This window comes from Varroa jacobsoni, unplaced genomic scaffold (genome assembly GCF_002532875.2).
Source record: "Varroa jacobsoni isolate VJ856 unplaced genomic scaffold, vjacob_1.0 scaffold_740, whole genome shotgun sequence".
NCBI lineage: Eukaryota > Metazoa > Arthropoda > Arachnida > Mesostigmata > Varroidae > Varroa > Varroa jacobsoni.
In genome coordinates this window covers 193,489-207,161 of record NW_019213642.1, presented here as the reverse complement: position 1 = coordinate 207,161, position 13,673 = coordinate 193,489, and the positions used below count along the sequence as shown (strand labels likewise).

General features: G+C 41.9%; 1 protein-coding gene across 1 annotated transcript in view; it reads right to left on the bottom strand.

Annotated features, from left to right (window-relative positions):
• LOC111263176 (protein tolkin) overlaps positions 1-13,673 on the bottom strand; it is a 111,821-nt gene that overhangs the window by 32,659 nt on the left and 65,489 nt on the right. The window contains exons 9-16 of the mRNA XM_022838049.2: positions 13,152-13,361; positions 12,814-12,936; positions 10,705-10,853; positions 5,717-5,792; positions 5,139-5,257; positions 3,459-3,582; positions 2,162-2,322; positions 1,410-1,535 (exon numbers count right to left, since the gene is read on the bottom strand). Coding sequence (XP_022693784.1) covers positions 1,410-1,535; positions 2,162-2,322; positions 3,459-3,582; positions 5,139-5,257; positions 5,717-5,792; positions 10,705-10,853; positions 12,814-12,936; positions 13,152-13,361 — 1,088 coding nt within the window. The remainder of the gene's footprint in view (positions 1-1,409; positions 1,536-2,161; positions 2,323-3,458; positions 3,583-5,138; positions 5,258-5,716; positions 5,793-10,704; positions 10,854-12,813; positions 12,937-13,151; positions 13,362-13,673) is intronic.

The following is a 13,673-nucleotide window of genomic DNA, read 5'->3' as shown; positions in this document are numbered from 1 at the left end:
CACCACCGTAGACAGGCACTCCTGTACTTTACGTAGCTTCGTTTGCGCTCGCTGTAACTTCAAAGTGCGGTGCAGTATTCAAGGGCACCATGTACTGGCGTTATTTGTACATAAACGAAAAAGTACAAAAAACGAGCATCGTTATAGCCTAGAATGCGCAAGAGCTTCTCTGTAATCACAGTATAGAGTTATTGTTTCTGTCATGCGGTAATAATACGTTGCTACGATAATACTATGCTATACCTTAGAAATAAAAAAGTATTGCGACAAGAATGTACCACGTGTTAGGCTTTGCGCAAATGGTATCTGTTTAAACCATCTAAATTTAGGTTGCCCCTTTAAAGGAACCCCCGACAGATTTAACGCCAACGTGTGCTGTCGTTTTACCAGACATTAGATAAATTATGCTAAACTCTTCTTATTTCAATAGTAGAAACCGCTACGATGGCGTCACAGACGGTACACGATCATGGTGAAAAACCCATAACTTCCTTCGGGCTTATTCGTCTTGCAACTTATTGCTGAAACTGAAAACAAGTTGACATAAATGAACTGTTTATTTATGACATAAATAAACAGTTTCTTGATAGTCGACAAAAGAAAATAGTGAAAAGGGGCTCGCTGTTTGACCTAGATGTTGTAGCTGTTCTTTGTTTCTTCTCCCCAGTGAACTAATACTCAAACGACTGCAATAGACGGTTTTAACAAGTTCCGTCACGAGCAAGGTTTTATGCAACAAACGCTGAGGACTCAGTGGTAAATATTGAAAACAAATGTATGGCGCATAGATATATTCTTAACAAATGCGGTTAGCGACGACTTTGACGCTTCCCGTATCGTTAGAATATTACCCATGCCTGGCTTTACCTGAGTTCAGGATTTAATTTGTGTTTTTACTACTACACACATAACGTTTATGGAAAACTTCAACAACATATTATGGGTGTGTGTGGAGTAAGCCCGAATACTAAAAGGTTTACAATACCATATAAAATGCAGATTTTTAAATATAAGAGCGCCCCTTCCTCGTCGCTTCCTGCATCAAGTCATGGTGCACTAGCGTAACTATTCTTTTGCCCGATAATCGTGCCATTTGTTAATGATGCAATGATAAAGTGTAAAGTAAGGGACACGTGAAGTAGTTTAGGTTTGAAACCCATAGGACCTATAAGGGACACAAACCCTTTTAGCTTCGATATGAAAGGAGCCAGCCTTCTAAAGCATTGTTTAGCTAACTTAGTTGAATAAGAGGTAGAACTCGAACATTTACTTATTTGGCGATAAGTAGAAAATGTAAATGTTATCATTGTGTCTGAAATTTTTTATATTTCTAACACTGGTAAGTTACTTCTCTTTTTCTTTATACGTTATACGCTTGCTTGTCTTTTCATATCGTACTAAAAACCTACCCTGAGCACGTTGCCTTCGGAGGTGATAGACGATGGCTTCTGCGTACCACAGAATACGCCATGCTTTTTAACCGTCACGTCGCGCACTCGGGAACTCACATCTACGCTATCGTATTCGCACTCTTGCTGCGGTATTGTTGCACCAGTTTCAGCAGGATGGGTACATATGTTCGTGTTGACGATATAGCGCAGCCGGTAAAAGGCAGAGAGACACGGATGACGCAGGTCAGAAGAGGTAGGGTCAATTTGGAAAAAATGCGCATTGTCACCAGCCAGCCCCAATAGTATAAGATGACGTACGTTGTAACAGTGGAAACGCACGAAAGAAAATATTTAGCCAGATACGAAACGAGGCCCAATAACACCAACGTTAGATAGTGTAAGGACGCTTAGATGTGCCCATCGTCCTGGGCGAAGAAAGCTATCTGTGGAAAGTCTTCGATAACAAGATGACCACTCCGACCGCATAGTTGGTGCTCAACGTTATTAGGTGAGTAACAGCACTGTATGAGGAACAGACGGCAACGTGGATAGTAGAGATCAAACGAAATTCACTTATTTCGTCCGATATGTATCTATCCCACGCTGGTATAATTTGTACGTATTCTGTTCTATACAGCCAACTCTTGATATAAAGTGCATAAAAGATCTAAAATAACAAGCAAGTGGTAGCACCAAAAAAAAACTTAATTGATTCCGGCAGGCAATTATTCATTTTTCCTTTAACTTAAATATTTAACTAAGAAACGCACGTTTGTTCCTTCGAGTTCGAAGTGCGTAAAATTAAGCGTGATCCGATGTTGAGGCGGTGCTACAATTTCCCAAATGCAGTTCTTGTTAGGGGGGTAAAGATCGGGAAAAGACGGTGATGTCAGTGTGCCATTCATACCCTCTAGCATACCCCCACAGGCATCTGAAATATGATGAAGAAACATAGTTATGTGTAAACTAAATGTTAAGAAAATTGTATTCTGCTACGGAAGAGGTCCTTACTAGATTTAAACGTTTGTTCGGTATTTTACAGACGCAATCGTCCATTTCTTGCCTTCGCAGATTTCTGTTTTTCGTAAATTTCTGTGCGTTGATAAATTTCAAGTAAAGTAAACGAGAGGTAATTGTTTTATTCTAGACTTCTATGGTAATATACAATGTGGGATATTAAAATTTGAACTTATTTCGGCGGCCATCTTGTCGTAGGGTGCATGCGTGCATTCACTATCATTCACCCTAAAAAACGCCAGTTTTTCCTTCCTTAAAACGTCGTGGTGAAGACAAAGTCTCGCTTTCGGAGAGTGAGTGAAGACCAGCTATTATTCATTTTTTCCACGCTGGGCCCTTGCCAAAATAAAAAATAATTTTTTATTGCGGTTTACATTATTGCTAGTTTTTCATGCGGTTTTTGGAAAATTCCTAAGACAAGCCGGAAGATCTCTCAAACGGGTTTAGATTTTTACGACTTGAAAATTCACCAAAATATTTCAAAGAGTTTCGATAAATCTAGGTTCTTTGATACAGAAATAATGGCTACTTTAATATGAATCGCTACTTGGGTCGCTCAGATAAGCTCCAATAGCTAATCTTTTCGAGAGTTTATACGCCTTTGTCCACTGTTTGAATTTTTGGCCATTTTGAACCCTTGATTTTTTAGCAATTTTGCCCTGCTATCAGCTCAATATTTGATGACGCTAAAACGTTTTCTATACGACGTATTTGAGCGGTATTTTAGCGAATCAGTACCTAGCAATGTCGTTTAACGTATTATATTTGTGAATCAATAAAGAAATACTTCGAAAATGACCAGTTAGTGGTTTAGTGTCCCAAACTGAATCTGTAATTTAAACAAATTATGGCTATATATATATATATATATATATATATATATATAAACGTGGTCGTCATAAACGACTTTTCAGCACACGTAAAAAAATACAATGACACACCTGTTTTTATTGTATACAGTCCCAGAAGTAGCTCATGCAAAAAATCCATATTCGATCCACATTGATCCACAATTAAAATGGAAAATTTCTGCCCTTGGCCATGTCTTACCTTCGCATTTTTTACCGTCTGAATGCAGCTCGTACCCAATCTTGCACTCGCATTTAAAGCTTCCGAGGGTATTAATGCAAATATGATCGCAACCATGGTCCGTATTTACGCACTCGTCGAATTCCTGTATTGACAGTAACGAAAACTAGCTTATGTTGAAACGTTCCAAGTATGCTCTAGTTGAAGTCACAGAAATGGAGCCAAGTCGATAAGCATTGTCTAGAAAAAAAAAAAACTATATAAATAGTAAGTTATGCTTAGTTAGAGAGTGCTGGCAAAACGGACCAATGGATGAGTAAGTGCAAAGTTACACAAGTAAAAGTTTTTGTTAAAAAACTGAAGTTGAATATCCTATTAGAAGCATCAGTTAGTATCGCGAGTGCAGACTTAAGGTTCTGTGAAGCCTGCACAAAAGACATGTGCTTTAAGTTTAAGGCCCGCGAAAGATTGTAAGGCTCGGAAACTGTTGGCTGTTTGGTGTATTTTGTAGTACGAAATATGAGAAACCTAGAGGAATCTCAGTATCCTGTTGCCTTTCACTTTGACATCCAGACTCCTAGAAGCCTAAAAACGCGTACAGTTACCTGAGTATATATTTCACTTTTTCAAATATCTTGGGATCTCGTGGTCTGCAGAAAATAAGGTACGTTTTCTTGATTTTGAATGACCATTGTTTAAGTCAGTGTCATAAAACAAAGGTATTTACCATCAGTCTGCCGATATCTCATGTTGAATTTGGCGAGAAATAGCAGCCCTATCATAGAATCCATTTCATGTGCTTTTAGTATTTGTAATGAACGAATTTTAAATACTGATAAATATTGACTCGTACTCCAGCAATCGGAACGGCTACACAGAAGTAAATCAACGATGCCAGAACAAAAAAATGTTGTTCCATGGACATGTCTAAGTGCATCATGGATATGCTTGTTCAGAATATTCAGTACGATAGCCAAATATAACCCTGCTAATCTTCTGCGGATACAAACTCCTTAAAGAAATCATCAGGTTTGTGCTTTGGACGTATAAAATCAATTGCACATTATTACACTTTTAGAAAAAAGAAAAAGAAAGAAACTTTTAGAATAGAGGAAGCTGCTTTACGGCAAAAAAATCGGATATGATATTGTCGATATTTGTACAGATTCGTCCATATTTGTTTGTGCAAACTCATGACTCACGTATATAATTCTGTGTTAAATAGTAGAAGCATGTTCTGTTCGATGCATACGTGTGTGTCGTCGACAAGAGTTTTCCGCCACATTAGGATACGAGCATATCTTCATTAGCTCTCTCTGCGTTTCTTCCATCCCTCGGGAGATCTAGTTACGAATTAAAGAAAGCGACAAGGGCATTCAGGGCGGCCCAGCTCAGCTCGCCCTCCCCGAAAAGATCAGTCAGAAAAGTAAGAGTAAACCTGAATGTCACGTAAAAATGTATAAAAATCAAATCTTATTAATCCTTTTTTATTTTATTATTGTGTAAGCATTAAAACCCCGAGGAATCTTCAGTATTCATGAATGGCGTGAAGTTGGCAACTTGTCTTGGTGTCTTCAAACGATTCGCAAAAACTTAAAGAAGTTTTTTTTTCTTTCGTTACTAAGCGCTGCTTGTCGTATGGCATTACAGCCACTCTGTAGGTCGTTTGTGTCTAATTTGGGGGCAAAATTTAATACGCACCTTTAGCATCGTCGCGGAAAATCCTCCTTTTTGCACCGTAGAGTCCGAGACGAACTTTAGCATAAGTTTATTGTCCGAGGAGCGGATGTCCTCGGGCAGTTTGAAACCACAATATTTCCCTATGTGGACAAGAATCAAAAACATTAAAAACACACTCTTCTCGCCAGCCAATCTGCTAGCCTTCTGATTTAGTTAAATATGAATGATTTGCGTATCAATACAGGGGCAGAGTTGTTTGTGCCAGCTGTAGCATTGGTTTTTAAGAAAATTCAATTGACAGTAGTATAGCCTCTTCAGTTTCAGCCATTTTCGACTCTTTCTAGTAGCAAAATAGTCTGGGCTCGGGGGGCAAACGCTCGAAATAACAATAGTTCGTTTAGTGCCTTTGTCCACTAGCAACTTGTGAAAGAGTTCCGGTCGTAGTAGTTAAATTACTAGCTCTAACAATCACTAAAAACAAAGAGCAAACAATAACTAGCTCACGATTAGAGAGATTCGATTCTATACATTACAAAAAAAAACATCGCGCCGGTTATTGGATCTCTGCCATAACATTAACGCTTAATGACAACGCTCACCAATGACTGGACTGTCGTTGTCGTGGCCGTCAACGATCTCGACGTAGTCGTACACACAGTTGTCGTGACTTTCCACCTGAAAAACACATTTAATATTCAAACATGTTCATTGTGAATGAAAAATGAAGACAGTGTTTATGTGGATACAGATACGTCTCTTTTAGTTTTAGCATTTTGACCTTCACTACGTAACTATTATGGCTTGTGAAACTGCTGCGGGCCATGTTCTAACATACGTTATGAAAAATTCTGCAATAACTTAAACCAGTGTTGCCACCTCTGTAATTATATCACAACTCTTCCTCAACAAAATATAAGTTACGAAAAAGATTAACATTCGTGTAAAAAAAATCGTGCTTTGTTGACCGAAGATTTTACGCGCACTTCAAGGATAGGATGTAGTAACTCATCGAGTTAGGGTTCCCGATACGCTTTTACTGTAGCCTATTGAGGTTACTGGTGTTTTGCTTCATGCGTACATACATAAGCTCCTAGTTAACCAGGTAACGATATAAAGGATTTTTCGATAGGACCATGGGGTGCCGATATTAATTTTACCGCTAAAAGTTTAAGTTTACGGACGGCAACAAGTTCACAGATATGTCTTCACCGCATTTGTCATATTTCTATTTAAATGAGAACATGTTCATATTAAAGAGTTAAATCTTATTTCGGTTAGCTGTTGGTGTCACAGTAAGTGATCGAAACGCTGACCTTCAACCGTCACATATACTTGATGCCGACAATAACATGTGACCCATATTTTCTAAGATATAGGGTCTTTGCGAAGCTAGTGCTATGGCCGGATGTACACAACAGGAGCAGATTATGGAAGCCCAATCAATTTAACATACTTCTGTGCCGCTCTAACTACGTGTTTATGGAGCGCGAAAAATGATATTACTCGGTTATCCTGGTGTTCGTCCTGGACCACCGCGATTACTCGACCTTGTTAATAATTTTGATTTTTTTCCATCACGATGAATAGAAAGTCTCATCCAAAGAGCTCCTTCTAATTTTTCGAAATTCCTTGAGTGAAAAATATTTCCTGCTAAGATTGCCTTTACCTGCTGGAAGTCGCCGAAATCTAAATCAAAAACATGTGGTATCAATATCGAACGATTATCATATAGATTAACTGAAAAAATTACTACTTCGCTTCCGTTGAAGTATTGTACCGTGTCGAAAAATTGGTACGCTATAACTTTCTACAAAAGTAGATTACTTCAGCGTTTCGAAAACAAAAAGTGAATTTTGTTCTGCAAATGTGTCTTTACTTTTTAAATCGAAATGGCATTTTTTACGCGATTATATAGTGATTTTTTTTTTTGCTAAGTTACTTTACTTTTTTCCATAACTTAGCTATGAAAGGATTATAAACTTCCTTGCCTTGACAGATACCTTGTTGACTAAGCTCTGTCTGTTAACGCTCTGTCTGATTTAACTAGGCGATAACTCTCTGGAGATTTATGAACTAAAGGTTTTTCAGCAGTGGATCAAAATTGCTTTGGTGAATACATCCCGCTGACATTACAACTACGATAAAAGTATTCTGACTGACGACATAATAGTTACCAGAATTTATATATGATAGTAAAATTCCACCCGTAATGTCATAGTTCTTTACACATAACATACAAAGCCAAAAGACCATCTTACTTCCTAATATATTAATTAACTTCAAAAAGTTAGGTGGACCTATGCGCGACTATCGAACTAAATAATGGTCATAATTTTGTTGCAACTTTCCAGCATAAACGTGTGTATACTTGCATAAAAGCATCAACTTGATCGTTGAGTCAACCTCAGAACAAGCTTTGCAGCAGCAATTTTTTCTTTTCCTCTTTTTTGCTTCCCTCTTTTTTTCAAGGTACTGTGCATCTTATAAGCAGGGTTAAGCTGTTTCTCGTAGATCTCACTGCCTTGTTTTGTGCTTACAGGCCTTCTGATTACTAAGTTGAATCATTAACGGTAATTTTCCTCTGTCGGCCACGCGATGACAGGGTTGCCCCGTCACCACTTCAGTTTGTTCCGTTTCTTTCCATCTTCTCCTTTCTTTGCACCAGACGACGTCTCTAAGTCGGCAAACGTATGTCCCCGCCTGCATAGAACAAAAGTCTAGCCTGCTTTCCAATTTCGGCAGTCTTCGTTAAAAACACTTTGGTCGAGTGCTGCTCAACCAACCTGCTGCTCAGAGTATCGAAAGCGCCCGTGACGTCCTACTGGTACACAGTTACTGCTGTAAACCTGCGACCTAGCTAACCTTGTATTCACCCACTGCTCGTGCGCTGGCTTCCTCTCTTGTGCCTTCTCGAACGTACAGGCGTATCTCACTCTCTTTGTTTCATAACGGCCGCAGTTGCATGGGCAGCGTATAGAAGTCATTGCACTAGAAGAAGCATAGCGCAGACTTTGTGTCCACATTCCGTGGAATCTAGCGCAGTTATTGCCGGGTGTGGCTCTGTCATAGAGTGAACGCTTCAGGCAGCCAGCCCACGCGGAGTTCTCGGGGCACACCGGCGTCGTCGTTTGACAGACATTCGCCGCTTATCTCATTTCCACGGTTAGTACTGCTGGCACTATTGCTGACTTTGGGCCGTTACTGTGCCTGGACGAGCCCAGCAGCTTGAAACTGCCTCATAGTTGAGCTGCCCAACTGCTGGCCGCTCGTACTCGAAGCACACAGAGAATAGCAGGGAAGTGTTACGCTGGAGGAACCTGACGAAAGGGACAACACGAGAGGGTTCTGTCGAACAGACGAGGCAGGAGCAGAGTTGGGATTCAGGTCTAGTTCAGAGGCAGTCCGCACAGTGTCAGGCAGCGGCCAAAGCAGTAGACTGTGGGTAGTAGAGCCCCTGAGCAGAAATTTCCCTGGATGTCCTCATTCAGTCAGGTGCTCGGTCGGTCCCGCAGTCCGTCTGTAAGCCTGCCCGCCCGTTCGTTTGCATGGTTGCTTTCTCCTTCTCTTTCCTTGGGAATCCCTCTTGCGCTCGCACTCGATCTTTCTTTGGCTCCGAGCTCCTCGTCATTGGGCTATTCTGTTCTTCTGCGTAAGAGCATCCTAGTGTCCACTTCTACATCATCTAGTAGGACGCTCTGCCATCGCCGCATTCCAACTGCGCGCGCGTTGCTCCGTCTTTATCTCATTCTTTCTCTTGTTCTCCCTTTCTCTTTGTCTACTTGTCGCTTTTCTTCGTTCGCGTTCTGCATGTGAATAAAAAAATACAACTGGCCAGCTCCGCTCAGTCCAGACGCTTTTGCTGGCCCGTTGGCTTGTTCAAGCCCGCTTCCTGATTTGCCCTAGCCGGCCAGTTCTGACTGAGCTTCAACATTTAGAGTTTCACTACGTGTCGCTTGGTGGGCCAGTCGGTCGGTCGGTCGGTCTTAGAACCATTCCTATTGCCAGAGAGGGATATTTTGAGCGTGTATGCTACGTAGCATATCCTTTTTCCCCACACAGTCCTCATATAAATCCCCCATATGAACCACTGCAGGTCCTTTCATAGAAAGGAACACAAACACGGTTTTAATGACAATGATGGTAACGGCAGCGCAGACAACGCCAACGGTAGCGAAGCAATGCCCGAGGAGCTACTGAGGGTGCTCGTAGCAACAGCGGCGGGGAGAATATTAAACTCTGACGGGCACTAACTCGGTGGCACAATGAGCAAATCCTATTGTATTTTGAAGGCTAAACGACAGAATGTTTACACACTGAAAAACCATAGCAGTTGTACGGCAGGCAAGTTGGAAAATAAAGAAAAAGCAAACCTTAAATATCTGCTAGGGCTTACTTATGTGTTCATAAGCATTTGCCTGCCTGCTTGTCTAAGCAAATACCACTGAGTGCTCATTAACTAGATCTTGGGCTGACCTAATAACTGAGTTTTGATAAATCAGCCAATAATGCAAAATGTAGAAACTCAGTTTCTGTCACCGGTAAAGTCGGGATATACATAATACCTATCAACATAATAATCTGAAGGCCGAACCGTTGTCAGAGTTCTCTTGAAATCTATTCTTGGTATCAAAAGCTCTACCTGTATAACTAATGAAATAATTAGAGAGTAAATTAAAGATGCTGTCCAATGTAGAATCTCACATCTATTTAAATGTTTAGTGCAGGTAATTCCTTTCGGTATGCATATTTCGAACAAAAAAAAATTAGCAGAAGAACGAACTGTCTACATAGTAATTTTTAACAGTGCATGCGTTCGTTTTGGCCAGTAAGCAGAAGTCTTGCGCACCATCTGCCGTACCCATTCAACGTCCACTTTGAGAATGCCGGCATGTCTGTCTATTCTGTCTTGCTGGCATGGCGCCCCTCGTGCTCGCTTGCCTGACTTTAGCCGCTTCTTTTCATCCGAAATACTTAGCCAGCTTGCTGCACCGTGTGTAGTTCGGAAGCATTAAAAGTTTGTCAACAAAGTTAGTCTTCTGCCCTATCTAACTATTGCTGCCTTCTAAGCATCAGCGACGAGCGCGCTCGGTAGCTTGCTTGTTCAAACTGTAGGTGAAAGTGTCATGCGTAAAGGCCCTCCAGGGCCAAAGCCACTCTGGATGTCTGTACTGACGGGTAGACGAGGTAGTCGGATGCCTGCCGAGTCGGTCGAACCTTCAACGGAACCCAGACCCCGAAGCAAGTTGTTTGCGTAAAACTTACCGGCAATCCTCAGATTAGGTCTGTTGCCCGACCCGAGTAAAGCGATCGCACAGCCCAAAAGACACCCAGAATATGTAGTCATCTTAAGAAGCCAATTAGAAGGTATAACGTTGATGCCACAAAGTAGAGAACTAAGTAGCAAGCTAGAGCGAGGGGGTCGAATCTCAAGAAATTTTATTTCAAACACAGCTATTCTAAATTAAGGTGCGTTATTGAATATCGAACCAACCTAATCTATGGAATATGTTTAAAATAGAACATGCTATATTGTTACACTTCTAGTGGCGTGCATACTTACGCATGTGGAAGATTTTTACAAGCTCACCTCAAAAGCCTGGAACTTGAGCGCAACTTGGAACTTCTCTTCGGTGATAATCTTCCAGACGCATTCCTTGGCTGGTCGATACTCGTCCGGGTAGTTTGGGCTCTGCAGTACCAAGGTATCCTCCAAACTTAAGTCGCCGCCGCAAATTGCTAAGCGTGGTAAATTAATTTAGTACGATATGAATTAGTCTGACATCATTACTTGCTTCCAATGCCTAATTTTGCGGCATTTGACGCATGGGATATGGCGGAGTCAATGCGCTGTTGGGAAAAGGATTCGACTAGAATTAGAGTGGCCAAGTAGCGCCTTGGACGGCCAAACCTAAAAAGGTCTGGCACATAGAAAAGGACCGCTGGTCTTGAAACAGACCAGAAATCGCTGCTTTGAGTTCCGTCACCCAACGACACAACTACTACGCAACCTGTGTAAATAAACAAAGTCAGTTTTTTAAAAATGCATGTAGCTAAACCCGAACAAACAGCTGGCGCGTCGAAGAAGGGTCTCTAATTAAGGTAAATACTAGCAACTGATGAGTGAGGTTTTGAAATGAACCACTATTTCAGGAGCCAAAAATAGGTATATGTAGGTCATTTGCAACCTGACCTACACTAAGAAAAAATCTAAACAAACAAAAAGGCATGAACATTTGGTAATATATTATATATGCATTGTTTTGTAAATGACTTTAATGTTGTGCCATACATGAGCAAGTTGTTTCCCGTACTTACACGAGAGAGCTTAAGTAACTGTCTTGTCTAGAGCCAAACAGCCGTCGTGGAATGATTTTTCTCTGCGACGTCCAACATGGAGGGCCGCTGCTGCTGCTCGGGATCGATTTTCCAAACATCGCCGACACCGTAACCACCGTACAGCAATGACCATGGTGGTACCGCTCGCAACGCTTACCCCGCGACATGGCCGTTGACGCGGCCACAGTGACAAAGAAGAAGGTGGTGTGACAGCGTTAATACGATATCAGCGACAAAGCAAGGAGCCCAGCGTTCGCCATATAGCATCAAACTGCTGAACCAGAAGCAGACAAGGATTCTGCGAGTGTGGCCTTTACGCTGTCTTTATAGCGCCAACGGCGGTCGGGGTAAGGGCCTGACCGCATCTGCTTGAAGGCGTGAAGGCAGAAGAGGAAGAGGAAGGAGCCAACGAAGCAAATGCCGAGCACTGACACCGAGGCTCGGGTTGCCCGGGTAGCAGAATACGAATACCGTTAAGTTGACGTTGCTCAGCCGTTCGTTGCGTCGCACAGCGGGCATTGCTTGCTCGGTGGGGGAGGTGAGTATGCCTTAGTTTCGTATCCAGTTCGCCGAAGCGCTTCGTTTCCCTTGGCAATGCCGCGCCTCGCGAGACACCAACTGACTTAACTATGCTGGCAGGAGCCTCCAGCTAAATATCGGGTTCCTGAGTACGAAGAAAAAGGAATATTATCACGATTATCACAGAACACCCCCATATCCTAGCGTGATGTCAATTCGGGTCGAAGGCCTTCTTCTGTTAATCGCGCTATCGTTCCTTCTCTTGGCATCCGATGAAGTGGTTTTGAAATCCGCTTCTTCCTCCTGTCGTGCGCCCACTTGTCGAGCGCATGCGACCTAGCGGTGAATGTCAAGCAACCGCGTGGGCTGTAGGCCTTTAGCCGTTTCTATTTTACTGCTTCAGTTCCGACTGGCTGATACCGGGCTTTGCTTGAAAACTTTGGAGCCTTTGATACGGATAACCGCGAATGTTGTCTGATCATATGCCTCGTAGTTGCCCTGTGATCGTTGTGTTTTGTCATGCATAAAAGTAGATAGGACTAGTATTTCTGAGTAATCAAGCAGATGAAATGAGATACGGGAAGATCCCGATAAAACGTGGTCCTATCTTCTCACCCTCCTTTTTATACTCTCAACTCCGAAGAAAGGAATGTAGTAGACAAAGATTGGCGAAGGTCAGCTGATTCAAGCTTTGCTGTGTGACATGTAGATTTTATCGAACTTTGCCTTGCAGTACGTGTGCTCGAACCAGAGCTTGATTAAACAATAAAGAGTTAAACATTTAAAACATAATCATATATATACTAAAGCAGGTCCTTGTTGGCAAGAGAGCTGAACAAACCTTCGTAGGTAGCACCGAATCCTGAATGCTTGTTGGCATTGCTCGAAGTTCGATAAATCACGGTCATTCTGTATCCGCTGCTGAGTAACGTGTCCGGCAGAGTTCCAGTGCCACAGTAGCGACCTGTACAGATCATTCAGCTTATTCCTATGTATGTATGTATGTCAACAACGCTGCGTTGTGCACATACGCACGCACATACACATGTAATCGCGTAAATCCCTACAATATTGGACGATCTACATTTGTGCCACCCGATGTGACCGTGGTCATTATGGCTCTGCGCATAATACTTTTCGTTATTTGGGATGTATACTAAGCAGATGTACAGTCCTTACCAATAAGATCGCTTTGGTGCCAGTATCCGTCACGAACCTCAACGTAATCAGTTTCACAGTTCTCGGTTTCGAAGATGTCCATTTGTGTGATGTTAAGTTGAATTCGCTCGCCATGGGTAGCTGTAATGCGCCATTCGCATAAGCCATCGGCCGTTTCGAATTCAGCTGCTGATAGTCGTCCAGATGGACCCTGTAACGTGCGTCCGCATCCTCAAGGCAACACGGTAAAAAGGCATGAATATCGGGAAGCCTTTACGTAAAGCGATTTATGTCAGTACCGCTATAAACGCGGTAATGTTTCAGCTCGAGTTTATGGACACGGGTACGCAGGACTAAATACTAAGATTGTAACTTTATTCATGCTGCAATTTATTGATATAATAGTTGTTACTATTATCCTTGTCATTATGCAGGTTGGTTGTTTCTTCTTTACAAAATCTCTATTTTTCTCAGTACAGAAAATAGCATTTCTATGAGTATTTGCTTAGGACCTTTGAAGCCTTTACAAAAGTCAGCGGTGGC